Source organism: Bos indicus x Bos taurus, chromosome 6 (genome assembly GCF_003369695.1).
Source record: "Bos indicus x Bos taurus breed Angus x Brahman F1 hybrid chromosome 6, Bos_hybrid_MaternalHap_v2.0, whole genome shotgun sequence".
In the NCBI taxonomy this organism is placed as follows: domain Eukaryota; kingdom Metazoa; phylum Chordata; class Mammalia; order Artiodactyla; family Bovidae; genus Bos; species Bos indicus x Bos taurus.
The window spans coordinates 22496706-22518276 of NC_040081.1; the positions used below are offsets into that span (position 1 = coordinate 22496706).

The 21571-nt window shown below is 37.3% G+C and overlaps 1 protein-coding gene across 2 annotated transcripts in view; it reads right to left on the reverse strand.

Annotated features, from left to right (window-relative positions):
* NFKB1 (nuclear factor kappa B subunit 1) overlaps positions 1-21571 on the reverse strand; it is a 122879-nt gene that overhangs the window by 72305 nt on the left and 29003 nt on the right. The window contains exons 3-5 of one of the 2 annotated variants that reach the window (XM_027543963.1): positions 20057-20132; positions 15586-15623; positions 11394-11492 (exon numbers count right to left, since the gene is read on the reverse strand). In XM_027543963.1, coding sequence (XP_027399764.1) covers positions 11394-11492; positions 15586-15623; positions 20057-20132 — 213 coding nt within the window. Of the gene's footprint in view, positions 1-11393; positions 11493-15585; positions 15627-20056; positions 20133-21571 lie in introns of both variants that reach the window. The other variant, XM_027543962.1, reaches the window with a different exon arrangement.

A 21571-nucleotide genomic window follows, 5' to 3' on the forward strand; every position in this document is an offset into this window, starting at 1 on the left:
GGACACGGGACACGGGATTCCAAAGTCAGGTGAATGGGGGAGGAAAAGGAAAAGGAGGCTGGTGAGACAGGAAGAACAAGATGGAACAGCAGGTGGAGGTGAGCTGTGAAGGCTGGTTGAAGACTGTATTTCCAATAACAACCTATGACTATTATGTCTATATAATAGTTATATAGACTATTTGTCTCTTCTTTAGCGAAATTATGATAGTAATAGTGATAGTCTGGGAAAGAGAATTCTAGCATCTCCTGCACATTGACGATTCATGTCCTATACAGATAATTACTGGCTACCTACTATATACTACATATTATTCCAGGTGCTGAACATACAGCAGTAAACACAATAGGAAAAAAAAAATCTCCTCCATTCATGGCGCTAACAATCATATTTAGTCTTAAAAACATAAAATGTCCCAAATGAACATTTAATGCTATAGATGTGCCATGACTGTGCTAGATGCTATTATGACAATTACTTAACCCTAATACAATTCATATTTCTGCAAAGTAGGTATTTTTTATTTTCATTTTATAAATGAGGAAAATAAAGTCTGACGAGATTATGTGACTTGTTGGAGGTCACGCTATCTGTAAATCATATAATCTCAAGTAAAATCTAGCTTTTGCTTTCAAGTATGTTATTTTGCTCACTAAACCACAGCTCTATTTAACTACCATATGACAGATGTCATATAGCAACTCAATGGGTTTACTCAGATTCTGCAAAGTCCCTAGGTATTATGTAACTAACACATGAATAAAGAACTTTACATGAAGCGATTTATTATCTTCTCTCGATATGACTACTGCTCATTAGGTTAATATCCAGGATGTGATCTCATATCTGCTTTGCTTATGAAATCTTGCAGTGGTATGCTAGAATTGGCTTGACCAACTCACAGGAACTGTTAAATTTTCAGAAAATTTGCAAACCAGTTGACTTTATGTTGATAGCTTGAAAGTGATCATAGTGTAAGTATTTACATCAAGAAAATTAACAAATACTACAAATCAGGGTTTTGTTTCAATTTCCTTTTTTTTTCCTGGACGGTCAATTGTTAAGCATTTACTAGGGCACAACTGTATTTAAGGTCCACCATTTACTCAATGGAGAGAGATCACAGGAATTATTCTGTTAGAAAATATTCAAAATACTGGAAAACTTTCCAACTTGAAAGATTTTTAATAATAATGATCCCAGGTGGTACTAGTTGTAAATGTGGGAGATGTAAGAGATGTAGGTTTGATCCCCAGGTTGGGAAGATCCCCTGGAGAAGGGGATGGCAACCCACTCCAGCCTTCTTGCCTGGAGAATCCCATGGACAGAGGAACCTGATATGCTACATAGTCCATAGGGTTGCAAAGAGGCAGACACAACTGAAGCCATGCACGTAAGAGATACCATGGATACATGTAAATATCTTTCCCAGTGCATATTGGGCCTAAAATGGTCATTATCCCAGACTTTCAGAACCATTGCTTTATAAGCTTAATGCCATAAGATACTTGTAATGGGTTGAATATTATCCTCCCTAAATTCAAGTCTACCCAGAACCTCAGAATGTGGTCTTATTTGGAAATGGGGTCTTCGCAGACATAATTAAGATGAGATCAGACTGGATTACGGTGGGCCCTAAACACAATGACTATTGTCTTTATGGGAGAAAAGGAGATTCAGACACAGAAAGACAAAGGGGAAGTCTGGGGAAGACAGAGGCAGAAACTGGAGTGATACAGCTACAAGCCAAAGAATGTCAAGGATTGCCAGCAACCACCAGAAGCTACAAAGAGGCAAGGAAGGCTTCTTCCATAGAGCCTTCAGAGGGAGCATGGCCTTGCTGACAACTTGATTTTCAACTTGTAGCTTCCAAAACTGTGCGAGAGTAAATGTCTATTGCTTTAAACCACCTAATTTGTTGTAATTTGTTATGGCAGCTCTAGGAAGCTAAAACAATACTTGTGCAAATTATCAGATGCATAATGCCTAAGAGGACACAGTTAAAGAACCTAAAAAGAATTTGATAAATTCCTTTCTGGCCTCTTGCTACCAATCAATATTTTCATAAGAAATCATGTGTAACATCTAAAAGTAAGCTTTTGACATAGCATCTGTTTTCAATCTCCCACCTTCGTAACTTTAGAAAGAAGGACATGGCATAAATAGAGTGGAAGCAACATTAATTAGTGAAGTTGTGCTGAAAATAAATTAGTGACTGGTGAAGCTTTTGTGTAGCTCCATGGTTCCATAAACCAATCAACAAAACTGTCGTTCAATACTCAAATTAATGTATTTTAGAATACAAAAAATAGATGCAAATGATAACTTTTAAGTGTTTACTCTGGGCCATACACTGAACAACTCAATTTATACATATATCCTATGAAGCAGGTATTACTTATCTCAACTTTACAAAGGAAGAAACTGAGCCTTGGCCAAATTAAATACCAATAACATTGTCAGTAGATGGCAAAACTAGGAATCAACATCTTTTCAGCTATGAACTGACTGACTTCAGGGCCAATACTTGAAAAACACCTAAAATTATGGTCCATAGGCCACCTGAACTTTACCCTAGACGAGAACCTCTAGGTATAGAACCAGAAACGTGCAACTTTATTATCTCCTTTCAGGACTTCAATTAGACAGCTTTAATCTTTCTTTTGTAATCTGTATCTCACTCTTTCTTTCAAGTTTTCCTTCTCTCTGTGCTATAGTTCAGGAAATTACTTCAGTTCTATTTTTAAATTTGGTAATTCTTTCTCCCATCTCTAATCTTAACTCATTCACTGAGTTAAATCACTTCAGTGATATTTTTAATTTAGAATTCTGATTTTTTTCCTTAACAGTAGGTCTCAAGTATTTCCCATGTTGTGTAATCCTCATAATTTTTTAAACAGTATTCTATTCCATGGTTACACCATGCTTATCTATTCATCTACCTGTTGTTATATCTTGTCATTATATGACATGAGTCCTTAGAAATTATCACAGAATTACCATACTAATGGACCCACAGTGATTTAGCATGAGTGGAGTGGGCCCCTGACATCTCTGCAGTTAAAATATTCTTGGGTGATTCTGATGCACATCCATGGTCGAGAACCATAGATTTAAAGAACCCCTATAATTAATAGTATTCCCATGATGGTGAAGAGTCTGGACTATTAAATCACACTACCTGAACGGAAATCTTGGGCTCCATGCCTCAGACCAGGGTAAGCTTTTTAACTTCTGTGGACTTTGGTTTCCTCATTTATCAAATAAGGATCACAGAACCTACTGCAGTGGGCTGTGATGACTAAATGAGATCATGTAAATAAGCACAGCAAGCCATCCTTACAATCGTTCTTCTGGGTGGATGGGGACCTAAGGGTGAGAGGCATTATCTGTGAAAGTCTGCAGTCCACCCTCATGAGAGCTCAGCGAGAGATGGAGACTAGAGGACTCTGGTCTGAAATACACCTGGCGGGTGGGGAGAGAAGGTTGTGACTGCAGGGTAGTTCGCAGCCTCAGCTCCAGATCTGCTGACAAGTTGAAAATCGGCTTGTCTGTGAGGAGGAGGTGTTACACCTCTGGGGGCCATAGTACTGTATGTTCTTACCTTATCAGGAAGAATTACCAGTACGTGACCTGATGAGACCTGAATTCTTAAATGTAACGAGAAAAGGCTATCTAATCTTCAAAACCTGGTGTTGGAAGAAGCCATCCGAGATTCGCTTCTGATTAAATAATGGTCCCAGGAACAATAAGGTATTTAAGGAAAAGTGGATGAGAGAAAAATAGGAATAGTCAACTAAGGAAGGTCACCAAGGGGTGATGGACCAACACTAAGCTTAAGGTTCACACTGTCTGTAAATTCAATAAGCCTATTAGGTTAATAGTTACATTTTTACTGTACTCCTAATAGTTACATTTCACAGCTATCATTTGTTCTAGAAGTTTCTTCTCATGAGTAGCTTTCTCTAGTTCATAATGTATACTGTGACTACATACCATAAGTTTAGAGGGCTGTTTTTAAAAACATTCTACAAGGTAATATTTTGTTCTGGAGGCCCAATGAAAAACTTTTGAAAGAAAAATATCTAGAAGTCTAGGTTATGGTTACACATGGAAGGAGTTTTGTCTGCTTGCCAAGACAGGACCTGACACAGAGTGCTCAATAAATATTTGTTAAATGAACTGTTTTCTCTCTTTTGGCTTCAGTCACTAATGGTTAACTTCATGCTTAATCAGCATCCCTGTGGAAGAGCAAGAAAGGAAAAGCAGTGAAGCCTACTCCCTTTTAGGGCTATTGCTGCTATGTTTCCTCGCTTCTCCACCTGATACCCAAAGAGAAGGAAGGCTTTCCTGGGCCTTGTGTTGAGCAGCCTTAATTGTTTCCACTCACTAAGAACTGGTAAAAATACAAAAATGTACTTTTTAAGAAGTACAAAAAAAAAAAAAAAAATTTAAAAAGGCAGCCTATATATCTTTTTTGTTAGCAATTTTTAAAATCAGCTGCTGTCAGAAAGCTAAAGTGATACATACTCTGCAGCACTGGTTCTTAACTGTGTTTGAATCCTTCCATTTGAAAATCTGACGGAAAGTTATATTTATCTCCCCAGAAATATGTGTGTGTGTGTATATATATATATATACACACACACACACACACACATATTGGGTTGGCCAAAAAGGTTCACTTGGGGTTTAAAAACCCAAATGAACCTTTTTGGCCAACCCAATAAATTTCTGCATATAAATTAAGAAGTTCCAAATCCCTCTGAAACCAGTAAAAGGGATCCAGGTTACAAAGTGCTTTTCTTCAATATACAGAGCACAGGGCTCTTGGTCTAGGGGATGCGGTTATTTTTCTGCAAGTAGTGAACAGCTTAGGGATACTTTAATAAATGCTATGAAGAAGGTTTTATGTGCAAACCTAATTGACTATTGGTGATCCTCGTCCCTGTTGTTTTTAGTGACTGAGTCAGATTAAATTATTCAAAACCAGCACTATAAAGAGATACTTACAATGGCAAACCTCCTAAACCAGACAAGTCCATACAAAGGCAAGGGAGATTACACAAGGATATGTGATATCCCTAAATGCCACAAGAGATCAGCCAGTCTTCATCTGACCTTGACAGAAACTTCACATTTAGGATTTTAAAATGAGAGGCACCAAGAGTGGAGACTTAAGAAGAAGAAAAAAAAATCGTGGGGTCAGGGAGACAATAAACATTGTCTGTTGTTGATCTAAACATTTCATTACTTGCCTTCTGTTTAATCTGAAACACTCCGGAAAGAAAACATATGTGAGAACCAGCTTTCAGAAAACATTTGATTAAAAATAGTTACACTTACATCAGCTGCGTTTCAAGTTGTAGTCCACTGCATTTGATATTTATAACTAAAGAGAAAATAAGAATACCGACTGGTCAGCTACTCGTATTTTAGAACCAAGGTCGCTGACAGCTTTCTGGTTGGAGTGGGCCAAGCTGGAGGATGTCACATCGGCTGAGGATGGGGGCTTTCTGGCCACTCTGGAAGAGAATCAGTGAGGGTTTCTGAAGCCCCGTGGGGCTGTTCCTCTTGGCAACTTTCCACCTCTGTGAAGAGGAAGGTAGTTTGGTTAATAAAAAAAAAAATCTCATGAATAACTTTCGGGAAAGAGGGAAATGAGCCTTCTCTGGCACTCCTTGCTGAGTCAAAAACAGGCAGTGACAGGCTCGGCCTCAAGGAAGGCACTTGTGCTTTTCTGCCAACCTCTCCCATTTGGAGCTCCATGATGAAATCAGAACTGAGGAAACTTTAGAGGAGAACTTGGTAGGACTGTAAAATAGATGATTAAATGTTTAACAACAGGAAAGCTTTCCTTTAAAGGGGGCAAGATACATATTTCTGTATCTTTATTTTTGCATATTTATGCAAGTTAGTCTGCATATTTTCCCTAGATTTTCTCTGAATATTATTATTATTTTCTTCCTGTAGGAGTCAGAATAAATTCCACATTGTCAATGGATAAATTTTATCTGAATAATAAAGAAGAAATCAATAGAATCAAAGTGAAAGTGTTAGTCACTCAGTCGTGTCCAACCCTTTGCAACCCCAAGAACTGTAGCCCACCAGGCTCCTCTGTCCATGGAATTCTTCAGGCAAGAAAACTGGAGTGGGTTGCCGTTACCTTCTCTAGCGGATCTTCCCCCCCAGGGATGGAACCCGAGTCTACCAAATTGCAGGCAGATTCTTAACCATCTAAACCACCAGCGAAGCCTCTAATAGAATTAAAGTGAACATTAATCTTCAATGGATCCCAGTCTTAACACTTATTTGTCCTGAAAAAAAAAAAAGCCACCAGGTATAATAGAAAATTTGAGTTAAAACCAGAAAAAAAATTCTATCAGAGATGGAAAGTTCAGAGCAGTGATTTACCTACGAAGAATAGGGAAAAATGATCAATGGGTGGGGCTTCAGCAATAACTATGTTTTATTTTAGAAAGAGATCAGAAGCAAATATGGTAAAACATTAATATAGTTGGCCCTCTGTATCCTCAGGTTCCACATTCGTTATTCAACCAACTGCAGATGGAAAAAATATGTTTTAAATTCCAGAAAGTTCCAAAAAGTAAAATAAATTTGTTGCACACTGCTAACTATTTATATAGTATTTACATTGTATGAGGCATTAAAATAATCTGGAGATGGTTTAGAGCATACAGAAGGATGTGCATAGATTATATGCAAATACTGCTGCATTTTATAAAAGGGACTTGAGCATCCACGAATTATGGCATCTGTGGGGATCCTAGAAACAATCCTCCGGGATACTGAGGGATGACTGTTGCTATTAAATCAGGTAGTGGTATATGGTGTCCTTTACATCAATTTTTTAATGTTCTATACACATGGAATTTTTTATAATTAAAACAATGTTTTAAAAAGAATGTGAAGGGTTATATAGCAAAACTCTTGAAAGCTAAATGGCATCCTCTGACATGAAAGAAACATGTAGAACACCAGATGGCTCAATAGCCCTAATCCTAGAAATAATCTCAACATAGTAAGAGTGTGTCTAAGCCTAGCCTACACCCAGCTTATTGGAATTGGGGTTTTAAGCATGGGACAAAATTCCAGTAGCAAACAGAGAACTGGAGTAGACTCTTAAGAGTTGGTTTTAAAATGGTTTAACTTTAGGTATCATGTTTGGACAATCAGCAAGAGACAAACCCAAGCAGGTTATATGTTTACAAGTTCTATAAACCACAGCTAGGGGTCTGCAGCCCCCAAACCACAGCCAGTCCCCACAGCTTTCGGGCTGGCCGTCAGCACTTCACTGCTCCTGTGTGAGATTGAGTGCATGCTGAACCAGGATGCTTGTGTTCCAGGGGCCTCTCCAGGATGTGGTATGCTCTCCCAGAGGCATGATGAGAAGAAAAAGAATGAGGCTGGAGGAGAGAGAGGAAGGTAAGAAGCTGTAGAGGAGGAAAAGGCAGAGCCTAGAACATTCCACTCTTAAGCCTGAACAAATATACTTTAATAAACATGTATCATATGTAAATTTCAGAAATATCATTTCCTTCCTGCAAATGTAAATGCTCTCCCTCTGAAGTTTCTGCAGAAATGGGATTGGGGGAAGAGTGTGGGGACACTGTTCATTACACCTCCCTCTATGGGAAGGGAGGCTGTGGACACTGCACAGATGTTCTCATTGCTCTCGCACAGCGGCTGCACAGGTTTACAACCTTGACTGAAACCATCTCCACTTTCACTTTCTCTTCTGTAACAGTTTATAACGGAGACCAACAGAACTCCTATGTTAACTGTTGGGTATGCAGTTATCACAGGATACAGAATGTTTAGGATATGTTTTTTCTTCTCTTTTCTATCTTTCTCCTTAATATCCAGGCACACTAACTCAGACATTCTAGAAGAAATTATAGAGTCACCATGATCATCATCTTGAAAATAAACATCTAATAATCAGGAAAAGTATATATATTTGCAGAATAATAGACTTAAGCAATTCTATATAACCTATGAGTTACTGTCTTATATAGCAGAAAAGTATGCAAAGAAGAAGGGTTAAGGTTGATTAGACTTTGCATCTAGATCAGTGATGCTCAAGCAGGGTGATTCTGCCCCCCCAGGACATATGGCAACGTCTGGAGACATTGTTTGGTTGTCACAACCATAGCGCTGCTATTGGCATCTAGTGGGTATAAGTCAGGGATGCTGCTGAATACCCTCCAATGAACTGGAAAATCTTCCAAAGCATGAAGTCTTCTCACCCAAAACATTAGTAGTGATGAGTGTGAGAAACCCTGATCGAGCTCTATCTGTCACACAACTCTTGCAGCCTCACATGGAGCGGGTGCTTAGTGAACTGCTGCAGACACGGATGATTGTGACAATCTTCCTGATAAAGACACACACGGAGAGCAATTCCTTCCTTTGCCTACATTTTACATGTAAGAGGGATTTATATCCCTTTGTAAACCAAAAGTTCACCCTTAACTATCCTTTAGTAAAAAAGATTATTAAAAGTGATACTGGAAGAAGAGCTCTGGAAAAACTACCTCGTGATTGACTCTTCTCCCCATATCAGCTCTTCTGATTAAGAGCTTTTATGATAAATAAAATTTCTTCCTTTAACTATTACAAACTTTCAGTGAATGATGACAGGCTAAGAGAACAATGATAGTTTGTAACCGACTCTCTGAACTGCTCTATGTTTTCTTACAATTGGATTAAATGCTTAATAAATATATGTTGAATTAGTGAATAAAAAACAATTGGGTGAAATAGTGAAGCTGCAGCTGAAGGTCAATAATGACTAATCATACACATTTATATTTTGACTTCCTTAGTATTAGCTGTTTACATATCTAGATTTCTCAGTAAGTATTAAACTCCTTGATACATAAACTATGATTTGAGAAGAACATCGAATATCCACCAGGTTGGTTTATTTCTAGACTATTTTGTAAATGTGAGGCATCAACCACTACATGAAAGGGATGTATGAAGACTGAGCATAATAGTATATATAAAGTTTTTCCATTGGGTAACAAATCTATAACAAAGTTACTACTATGTATCTTTTAGTATCAAGAACTGTTACTTAGTTACAAAAGACTAGAGCAATACAAGTCAACACTTGACAATATTGTAATTTATATTTGTTTGTACAGAGACAGTCCAGAAAAAAACTCCCAGTTTTACTCTTAATGCTAATTCTTCAGTAATTACAATCATAATCAGTGTCAATGCCCATAATATGTACCACACATATGAACACATACAGTATTTATATACAGGACACACAGACACGTGTTAAAAACATGTACTGGATTTGACTCCCTGATGTCTGAGCACCCATTATTCCTGAGCTCCTCTCTCTTGTTGCCCAGAGTTATAATTCTGAGTCTTACTACCATCCTCCCATGCCCTGTCCCCTAGGTCCCTGCCCCCAGTCTCCCAAATGCACATGTTCCACATGACAGTTCAACGAGCAAGAGTCTGCTGTAGGATGACAAGCCACCAGTCCTGTGAGGACCGCAAGGCTCCCTTTTAAGAGCCTCGGATTCCTCACAGGTATTAAGACTTTTTACCTACGAGGGCTGTTATGAGGATAGAAAAGATAATGTATGTAAGTTTCAGTTCAGTTCAGTTGCTCAGTCACGTCCGGTTCTTTGTGACCCCATGAACTGCAGCACTCTAGGCCTCCCTGTCCATCACCAACTCCCGGAGTTCACCCAAACTCATGTCCATTGAGTCGGTGATGTCATCCAACCATCTCGCCCTCTGTCGTCCCCTTCTCCTCCTGCCCTCAATCTTTCCCAGCATCAGGGTCTTTTCCAATGAGTCAGCTCTTCGCATCAGGTGGCCAAAGTACTGGAGTTTCAGCCTCAGCATCAGTCCTTCCAAAGAACATCCAGGACTGATCTCCTTTAGGATGGACTGGTCGGATCTCCTTGCAGTCCAAGGAACTCTCAAGAGTCTTCTCCAACACCACAGTTCAAAAGCATCAATTCTTCTGCGCTCAGCTTTCTTTATAGTCCAACTCTCACATCCATACATGACCACTGGAAAAACTATAGCCTTGACTAGACAGACCTTTGTTGACAAAGTAATGTCTACTTTTTAATATGCTGTCTAGTTTGGTCATAACTTTCCTTCCAAGGAGGAAATGTATGTACAGCACTTGGCAAATCTTTGGTGCTTAATAAATGGTAATCCCTTTGTTTTATTGCTGTTGTTATTTCCTCATTCAGATTCTAAAGGACCAGAGACCATAAATTTGTGGCTAAACCCGTATTTATCCTGACTAATAATCCTGAACAGGAAACACATCTTTCATTCCACACAAGAGCTCAGATAGGAGACTTAAAATGCAAACACAATGGATAGGACTAATACTACAATATTACTCAAGAGGTAAAGAATCAAGGGTTTTGTTTTGGACCAGAGGTAAGAAATTAGACAGGCCTGGGCCTAAAAGCGGGCTATGAGGAGACAGAGGGAACAAAATGTAAGGCTGGCAAAACCAAAGACCCATTTCTTTGATATCACAATTTTACTAAGGGTCTGTCTTGTACAAATGAAAATGTTTATAAAAGATGAAACTGCAATATTTGACTGGTTTACCTACAAAACTGTTAGCAGTCAGTCTATGAAACATGACATCCCATTACAAAAATAAAAAATTCAAGCTACCTCAATGGAAGATATTCTCAATTAAATACAAAGAAAGAAAAAGAACCTGAAGAAGTAGAAAAAGCTCAGCTAAGCCCACCACAGCATGTCATGAAGCAGTATGTTCCAAGGACCATCACGTGCAGACAAATAGCTGCTCAAGCAGAGGCCCTTTTGGATCACTAAGATACATTTTCTCATTCAATCTTTAGACAGCTACAAAGCACAGACCCTTAACAAGTCTGCATTTTGCACATCCAGGGACTGAGGTTTAGAAGTGTTGGATCTCAGTCAAAGGCACACAGATGGTAGCAGAGTCTGGATCAGAATTCATGATCTGAGGTATTCTACTATATAATCCACACACTCAGTCATCTGAGTCTTGTTTTTTTGCTAGATCCCTAGAAAGAGCTGAAATTGAGTGCTCTCAAGTCTTAGGAAGTATACAACTAAACAAATTTTTAAGATAATTTTTAAGAAATAATAAAAGTTTTGTTAATGTTGAGATAATTTGTACTAAATGGAAATATTAACAGTTTTAGAATCTGTCACTTCTATTGCTACGAGACACATTTCTACATAAATATTATAAATAATCATGTGAACACTTCAGCTTATAAGCAGAGACAAATGGTAGTTATTTAAAGCATTCCTCTCTTTTGCTCCGAGGACACCAAATCTTCTAGAATTCACATGGAAAGACATCACAAACTTACTTTGACCTGAGGGTAGGACTTCTTGTTCTTTTCACTAGATGCACCGGGGAGCCCTCCATGGGAGGGGCCTTCACACACGTAACGGAAACGAAATCCTCTCTGCAAAGGTGAACACAAGGTGAACAAGTTTGAGGAATACTTACTAAAAACTTATAGGGACAAAATTATACCCAAATTTTATATTCTTGTGTATTAGAGGAGACACAAACTGTGAAAGAGGACTGTATATGAGAACTACTTCTCCCCATAACCTTATCATGAATATTGATGTTAACTGATATTTGGGCCCTGAGCTGTGGCTTAAAAGGCAGGTCCTTGGCCCTGCAGAAGCTCTCCTTCTGTGCTATGTGGAGAGTAAACTGCTGCAGATTTTAGGCCTAAGGACTCGACATGCTACAGCTTGCCTGTATCAGAGTTTCCTCATCTCACATTGCTTCTGCCAAGCTCTGAAATTGGCCATATGACTCAAAGTTAAGCTTCTCTGATTCTTATTTAAAGGCATTCCTTTACCTACTCTGATGACAGTTGGTTCAGGAGGGAATACAGAAATGTCTTGTTAAATATACCCCATCAGGGTTACAGAACACAGCCTATGCAAGTCCGCACAATCAATAACTCTCAACAGTTCAGAAGGTAAGAAGTTTCGATTTAAGATTGTTAATACTATCAAGTTCAAGCTGGATATATTAACTGACCTGAATGATTCCAAACCCAGAGAGTCCCTTTATATATTAACTCAAGAATTTTTATAGACACAGTAATATCAACTAGGAATTAGCAAGAAGCCTTTACTATGCAGGCTGATTAAACGCATGAGTTCCATGTATTTTTTTTTATACAACTAAGAAAATTAGACCAGACCATATTCAAGGTCTATTCCAGTTTTAACATTTTATGACTTAAAAAGCTAACAGTTGTAATTGTGCATATTTGCATACCAAGAATAAAACAAGGACATTTATGAGAATGACTCTCATCATCATATGAAGGGAGATTTCAACATATACAGTCTCTTGACCAAATGGTCTTCCGTTTTTCAAATACACCCTTTAATGAAAAGAATATGTTAATACACTTTAAGGAACATTCTCACCTTCTGCTTACTTTATCGTGGGACTGACTTCCTATAAACAGTGATAGATCCTTAGGCCTCAGAAGCTCCGCACACCACTACTTGTTAGTGGGGCTTTCTACCTTGCAAGCTGGATAGTGGAGCTCAGTGAATATACAGGTTTTGACGGCTTTGAGCTAATGGATCAATGTAAAGTTTCTGCCCTCCTTAGACTGTACTTCATTTCACTATGTCCCATAGGGTCTTGAAAAGCAGCCTGAGAGGTTCAGGGAGAGCACCTGGAATTGTTTCTAAATTCTGTGAGACTTTTCTAATTTCTAAAGAGGACCAGTCTAAAGCATCTTTTACGGGACCAGTGAGACCTGACCTAAATTCCCTAGGGGAAGAAGCTACCGTATGTCACACATGGGTCTGGGGTATATGATCAACGTATTAAAGTGGGACCTAAAACAACTCTTGAAAAGGGCTCCTTAGGTGACCCCAAACATCAACACCTGGAAAGCCTTCTGAGGTAAGATGAGTGATTTGAAGGTGATTCTTCCTGTTTTGCTTCTCAAAAATTCAAACTAAAAAATAAGTTACAAATTCAGCCCTATACCTTTTATAGTCAAAGGCTGTTAGCGTATTTTCAATAATTAAATGAAATTTCTAAAAGTATGAAAAAGCAACAGTCAGCCTCCAGAACTGGCTAACCATAAAATAGGGATTTACTTGACTGCTAATCGGTTTAAACACAACTTCAGCTTTTAAACAATATTAGATAATTAGCACTTAATAATATGCAACAGAACTAGCTATCCTAAAGATTAGTAGTGGTCTATGCTATGACTCATCTCTGTCAAAGCTGGGGAAAATTGTGGCAGAGACTCCAGAGAAAAAAAGAAAAGTTTTCTAGATTTTATTTTTAAAACAATAAAGTAATTCATTATCTTTAATCATAAAGTTACTTTAGGACAGTTGGAGAAATATATACTTATACTATTATATCTTATTGGAAGTGGTGTTTAGTAAAATATGAGTAAAGAGACCTGTCTTAATACCTTGCTCATCGTTTGAAAAACAACATATATCATTCATAGTTGGATAAAAGTATCTAAACTTCTATACAAAGGAATTTATAACCTGAAGATAGAAATAAAATATCTTTTTTTGAAAGGAAACTAGGATGTCTTCAAATGCATAGTCTGGATGCATTTCAGATTCTAAATTTTTGAGATTAAAGGTTTACCAATCCACAGCCATTCATCTCAGTAACTCCACTTGCTTAAAATGAGTCATCAACCTCAAAGGCAAGGCTCCATCCATCCGGTCAGAAAGTCTGACTTCAATACAACCTTCTTACTTTCACTGGAGTCAGACATCACAATATTACATTTTGGTAAGCAAGCACATTGATTTACTCAGATAAGCTTTAACACATCCACCAACAGTGAATTAAATTTTGAAACTACATAACTCACCCTTCAGATAAATCATAAACGTCAATTTTTCCTTATGACTATTGACCCATAATAAGAAACTTCATTTTAAAAACCTTATGGTAGTGCTATGCTTATGAAAATGAATATTTGAAAAACACATTTTGCCTAGTATGCAGACAAATAAATTTTAGTTGATTTCTTGGTTTCACGGTTTATCCGGAAATTTCCCAGGAGGCCAGGTAACACTGCACAGAATGTTAGAGGATAAACTTCCACTGGGAGGGTCGTTTGAGAAAACTGGTGGCCTCCTGTGAGAACTCACTGATAGGGAATTGGGAATGGAGATAAAGCAAAGTCATGTCGGCAGGCTGTGGAATCAGGGTGTGTCACCTGCGAGCCATGAAAACAATGTCCCGAAATCGCATATGGTATTCCAGTCCCCACACCAAAAACTTTTATCAAAGTTCAACCTCATAAGTGTAGTCTATTTGGTCATAGATAAAGATACTCATATCCTTTATATTCTGACCAAAACCCAAATACATATGTAATACCATGATTACAGTAACCACATGCATACTTTAAGATTTTGACCTAGTATTTGTTAAGTGTTACACAATACAAAAGTGTTACTTGCCTGAGCTACTAAAAACATTTAGGAAAAGTACTGGGTGATACAGCTGCAAGAAAGCAGACACATGCATCTTCAGTCTCACACATGTGTGATAATATGCATATCCAGCCAGAGACCTACTAACTTTGTCCTCATTCTGCAGAGGACTATACCATTACTTCATCACTTAATGACTATGGGAAGATATTAAAGATTCTCTTCCTTCCTCTTTCATAGCACTGGTCCCATCCAATTTCCAATAAATATTTATTTACCCATAGGGACATGGTAAGGAAGCCATTTCAATTCCCAGGTATCCTCTATAAATAATAGTAGTAAGAGGAAAGGGAAAGGGAAATCCCTGCCAGGCTCCTCTGTCCATGGAATTCTCCAGGCAAGAATACTGGAGTGGATTGCCATGCCCTCCTCTAGGGGATCTTTCTGACCCAGGGATCAAACCCCAGTCTCCCACATTACAGGCACATTCTTTACTGTCTGAGCCGCCAGGGAAGAGCCTGATAAAATAAAATGCTCCTCTCCTGACTCCAAAGAGGCTAGATCTGAAGCTAATACCCAAGAGAACTTGACTGTCTATTCTAGAACTTTATCTACACCCCACTGGTCTTTTAGTATCTTAGGTTACATGTTCCGAATAGCAAAGGCGTAGCTCCTCAGGATGGAGAAAGGCTCAGAAGTTCTGATATGCAGGGACATGGTGGAAGCGCCTGACTCAGTGTATGTGAACTGTGTGTATGTGTATTTTCTTACACATGAAAATGAGTGGAGATAACCTACATCTCTTCAAGGAATGGCTGGTAAGTCAAAGTGTTGGAGATCATGGGATACCATGGATTGATACTTAAGTTTTATAGAACTATGTACTGAGGTTCAGGACTGTCTGAACAATGACTAAGAGAAAAGGAAAATGGATGATAAAGTTGTTACACAATTTGGCAGGTTGTTGATCTTCTAGATAAGCTACTTCCTTTGTAAAATTCATTTACTATTTTATTCAGTGCTTGAGGTATTATTAGACTTATGGATCTAGCAATTAAAGAGAAAGTCCCACCCCTTTAATCTTCTTACCTGTTTAGGTTGCTCTAATATTTGAAGGTATGGGCCATCTGCTAAAAACAAAACAACAAACAGAAACCAAAAGAAACTGTGAGGCTTCTCAAATTTGGTAAAAAAAAAATATATTTATATGTATGTATATATATACAAAGCAAGTAAAAAAACTGAAATTATGTTTTTAAACAGAGGCTTCAAATAAATGTTTTAGCTAAAATTCCACAAGGCATATCTTCTTCTTTTGAATATTAAATTTATCCTTATTTAATAACAGTTTTACACCATTAGAGAGAACCATACCATCCAGATGTCTGTTCAGTGGTGATGGCACCTTGCACAACCCAACAAAAGGCATGACGTCTGGCAAGAATTAAGACGTCAACAACCCTCACAATCATGTCTACTAACAAAGCATTTTTAATAATGACACAAATACGAATTAAAAGCAGCAACCACTTCCTGGTCACTGTGAAGTTTTCTTTTGCCATCACATCATCAGACTCTGACTTCCACTCTTCACAAGAGAATGTGCCTAATATGAAATTACAAGAGACTGAGCCAGCAACCTACATGTGTGAAACACACAGATAATGATCTCAGGCTCTCTGCTTTTCATTACACCAAGTTTTGGGTTCCCTTGTCAATACCTGAACCCACAAGTGCTGCCCTCATTCCCTAACTGGCTAGCTTGTTCCTCCTCTCTCCTATATTTAATTTGGTCCATCAGACATGGTAGATTCTTCTTATTAACTCATAGCTTTTGATGTCCGTGTACAATTTTTGAATATTGTACTTTCATATAAACTCTGTTCCAAAATAAGCGTTTTATAAAATTCTGAAAGTAAGTTAGATGAATGTATACCAACTAATAAGAACAAAGATTACTAGAAGCTTAATGATAGCCTGACTATACCTAAGTTTAGAAACTCAAAGGAAAATCAAAACCTCTGACAGTATAAACACAAATTTATTCAATAGGATAAAGTCCCTAAGCTTCCCAGCTGGTTTGTATGTCATGTCAAAAGTATAATAACCCATAGCTCCGTGATACACAAAGGCTCATGGTGTTTCTCACTTGTTTGAATATAAATTTAAACGGTACTTAAAAAATTCTAGGAGGATGCTTCTGTGTCCATTTCAATCTTCACTGTCTCTAGGCCAGAAGTTCAAGACTTATTATTTTAGATAAATAAATTTATGAAGAAAAGCTAAACTTTCAGGTTGAAATTAAAAATAAACCATAACTTGAGAGAGGATTTTTATTTTCAGCACTATGATGAATCCGGATAAGACAGAGAACTGTAGGAAACTAAGGTATAATTATTTCCTGTTATTATTCAAGAAGTTTACAAGGGAGTCAGTTGAAAAATAACTGAATTTGAACTGAAACATACACAAGAAAAGAAAAAAGGTTAGGGACTGACCAATGCTATATAATTTAGGTAAATTATCTTCTCTTTTCTGTCTGAAATTAGTTCCTGGATATATTCAACTATTTTTTTTTAAAAAGAAACTGTTAGAATTTTAAAATTCCAAAAAATGACTAGAATTTAATTTCTAAGGAGATAAAACTGATTAGAAACATAAATATTTTCACACTGCTAAATAAGGTCTATACAACATTTCAACAAATCTACTCATACACATTCTCTCTAGAAAACTAAATGAACATATGAAGAAGAGAAGTCTTTAAGAAAGCAACATTTGACAGCAAGGTCCTACTATGTAGCAAAGGGAACTACACTCAATATCCTGTGATAAACCAAAATGGAAAAGAATGTGAAAAATGTGGACATATGTGTAACTGAGTCACTTTGCTGTACAGCAGAAATTAACACAACATTGTAAATCAACTATACTTCAGCAAAAAAAAAAAAAATGAAGCAACATTTGGATATCATGGAAAATACAGAGGAATTGGAGCACATTTATATCAGACTTCAAGTCTCTCACTTCTTAGTAACTCTTCGAAAAATATTTGAAATTTTGTTATTATTTTTGCTGTATGGTTTAATTTCTTCTAAATACATGAAATACTAAGGCTTGGTAATTCTATTTACCAAGGGACCATTTTTCTCTTTCAGGGAATACACTCAAACGTTAAATCAACTAGAAAACGAGATTTGCTATGCATATATTTGTTTTAATGCCAATTTTCTTTGGCTGCATTTCCATGCCACGAATTAACATCCTACTGTGTAGAGTAATTTAAATTACAGCATGATGTTATAGACCTAGCAGTTGTGCCATATCCTGTAGAGTTTTCAAGAAGTAGCATGGTTTTAGATTTCAAGAAATACAGAAGATAAAACAGTCCATATGAAAATTACATTGGTTTATATAACCTCTCTATTCCTTTAAAATGTGAATAAAACATCCATAAATCTTGGTTTATAAAAAACTGAACTATGGCATTGCAATGCAGAGGGAACGTGTATGTGACAATAAAAAACGATGAGGTAATAACTGGAAAATACAATTTTGAGGTATAATTGTAAAAGTTTTTCTAATGTTGCCTGCATGCCAAGTTGCTTCAGTCGTGTCTGATTCTTTGCAATTCTATGGACTGTAGCCCGCCAGGCTCCTCTATTCATGGGATTAACCAGGCAACAATACTGGAGTGGGTTGCCATGCCTTCCTCCAGGGGATCTCCCTGACCCAGGGCTCGAACCTGCACTGGCAGGCAAGTTCTTTACCACGAGTGCCACCTGGGAAGCCTTTTTCTAATGTTATGGCTAAATAATTCCTACAACATGAAACTTTGACTTCAGAATATTTACCAAGCTGGTTCTTTCAATAACCTTATTCTATCTCCATAAATTTGATGAAATAAAAAATTAGGAAATCCTTTGCATCAGGATAGTGTTTGGCATCTATAAGCCATCAAATGGAAAAGTATATGTTTCCTGAGGGCAGTAACGTTTATGTTTTCAATAAAGCATCAAAACCAAGAAAAAGACTTTGATCCCCAGTCACAGAAAACACAGAAGCTACCAAGACATTTAGTTGTTCACAGGAAGCTGATCTAGAGCTTATTTTGGACAACACTTGAGGACATCTCAGCTATGATCTGTGGGGTAAAGAAAGGCCTCAGCAACACACTTAGTGAAGCTAATGAAGCTGAATTTAGCAGATTTATTTTTTCCCCTTGCATGAACTTCTAGAAATAATAGATATAAAAATGCAAATAAACACCTGATATAAAAAATGAAAAGTAAGTACAAAGTAACAACAGCAATTTTAAATGACAATGATACAAATTGCACAAAGTCTCCCATTGAGGATAAGCAAGTCCATGGTAAATAGAATAGCTGATGTACTTCAGTAATTACAAAACTCTCTTTGATATACAACTTCCAAAATTTACTCACACAGCTTTTGAACATCTGTTAAGTCCCTCTGGCGATGTGAGGAATACATAAAAAGAGCTATCACAGCAAGCTTACATAAAAGCAATAAGGGAGGTGGGAGGGGGGTTCAGGATTGGGAACATGTGTACACCCGTGGCAGATTCATGTTGATGTATGGCAAAACCAATACAATATTGTAAAGTAATTAGCCTCTAATTAAAATAAATAAATTTAATAATAAATAAAACAGAGACTGATTTTTAAAAAATCATTCATATAAGATTAAATAACTTATTGATGGGGATAATTAAGTCATGTTAGGAGGATGGATGATTATCACGAGTTTATCCAACTGGTCAGAACATAGGGCTAGAAGTTTTTTAAAAAGATAATTTTTCTACCAAGATGACTTTTATGACTTTTGTACACTATGTTCCCGGTGTGTGGTATACTAGCTGGCACACAACAGGAACTCAAGTAAGTGTTTTGGGAATAGATCTGAGAGTTGAGACTGCCTCATGTGCCTGGGGCAAAGGAAACAGGAGTTACAAAGACCCCAGAGATAACAAGATTGGGTGAAAGGAAAAAAATCCCACACAGTAAAGAAGTTCCTTTTGAGCTGTGCTAGCAAATATCAGCAACAATTATCAGTCATACAATGGGTTGCTGCTGCTGCTGCTAAGTCGCTTAGTCGTGTCCGACTCCATGCGACCCCATAGACAGCATCCCACCAGGCTTCCCCATCCCTGGGATTCTCCAGGCAAGAACATTGGAGTGGGTTGCCATTTCCTTCTCCAATGCATGCAAGTGAAAAGTCAAAGTGAAGTTGCTCAGTTGTGTCCGATTCTTAGTGACCCCATGGACCACAGCCTACAAGGCTCCTCCGTCCATGGGATTTTCCAGCCAAGAGTATTGCAGTGGGGTGCCATTGCCTCCTCCAATACAATGGGTAACTGGGATCAAACATGTTTATGCAAATGTAGTCCAAAAAAGTATACTGAAAACTGACTTTTAAAACACAGATCACCATTTCCTTTCTAGGTAACTCACTGACTTCATAAAAGAGTGTATAAAAAAATCAAATTTTTAAAAAAGCAAAAGCAAAATGATAGGCAAGAGATGAAGAATTTTCTTACCTGTTGGTAGTGGCATCTCCGGTTGAAATAATTCTGGACTAAACATTGTATGATTCAGAGGATCCAGATGAAACATCTACAAAAAGGAAAATTTTAATATTTCAATCATTACTTTTCCAACACTGTATTAAAAACTTGAAAAACCTAAAACTTAATTATAGGAACAAAAACTAAAAACAAAAACCTGAAAACATTTTAAAGCAGAATTTTAAAAATATGCTCAGGAAACCTAACTAAGTTCTCGTATATATAGAACTTTACATGGGGTTGGGCTATGGTTGTGTGAAAACCAAAGGGATTTCAGAAGAACAATCCACGTGTACAGTCCACGGAGATAAGGACTTAGTGTAGTTTGCTTACTGGCATATCTGCATGGTCCAGTGTATATAATCAGAGTAGGTACTTAAATATTTGTTGAATAAATGATTTAAAGCTTACACTCTCTTAGAAATATAAACATGAGAATCTAATCCTAGAAATCTGTATTTCTTTTATAATGGTAAATAAACTCCTCCTCTAGCATCCAATTGCAAATCCCAAAAGATTCAGACAGTGAGAGCCCTGGAACAATTTATAGAAAAACTCAAACTATAACTTAGTCCAAAAAGCAGATTAACTGAGCACTGAGCTCCCTCTTTTTTTTTTATCTTTATTTACCTAGCATAATGAAAATACCTGGAATTTAGTGGGTTTGATATGCTGAATAACAGCTCCCCCAAAGACACCCACATCCCAACCCCTAGAACCTGGAATGCTGTCTCCTATAGCAAAAAGGAATTTACAAATGAACACAGAGATGGGGAGATTAGTCTGAATTATCCAGGCCAGGCCTGATAGAGGGATGCAGGAGATCAAAGTGAATAGGAGACATACCAATGGAAATAGGAGGCTAAAGTGATGGAAGGGGTTGGGTCACAGGCCAAAAAAGGCAAGCAGCCTCTAGATGTTCAAAAACATAAGGAAAACTTTCATAAAGAATACAGCTCTGCCAAACCTTGATTATGGACTTCCGACCTCCAGACTGTAAGATAATTAATTTGTGTTTTTTAAGTTGCTAAATTTGTGGCAATTGGTTACAGGAGCACCAGAAAACCAATACAGTGGGTAAACAACATATTGTGATTGAATTATAATCTATCTTGAAACGTTACTAAAAATGACGTATCCCAAGAGTAACATTTCCTTCCTACTTAGTTCATTCAGGATTTAAAATTTGTATTTCTGAGTTTCGTATTTATTTCAGTCTAAATAAGTCATCTATGAAATGTCTGTGGACAGCACAGAAATCAAACACACTTCAGTTTTTATAATACACTAGTTAGTAAATGTGCTGGATCAGGCATTAAAAATAAACAGCGATATTTTACTCCTTTTCTTTACTAGTATATTATTGGACATTCATGTATACCTAAGAATCTATCAATAGTATGTCTAGTTAAAATCAAGACTAAGAAACACAGTGTTTAAACAAAGAACGCTTCAGATCCAGTTGTGAGGTATGCAAATTTTCAATTG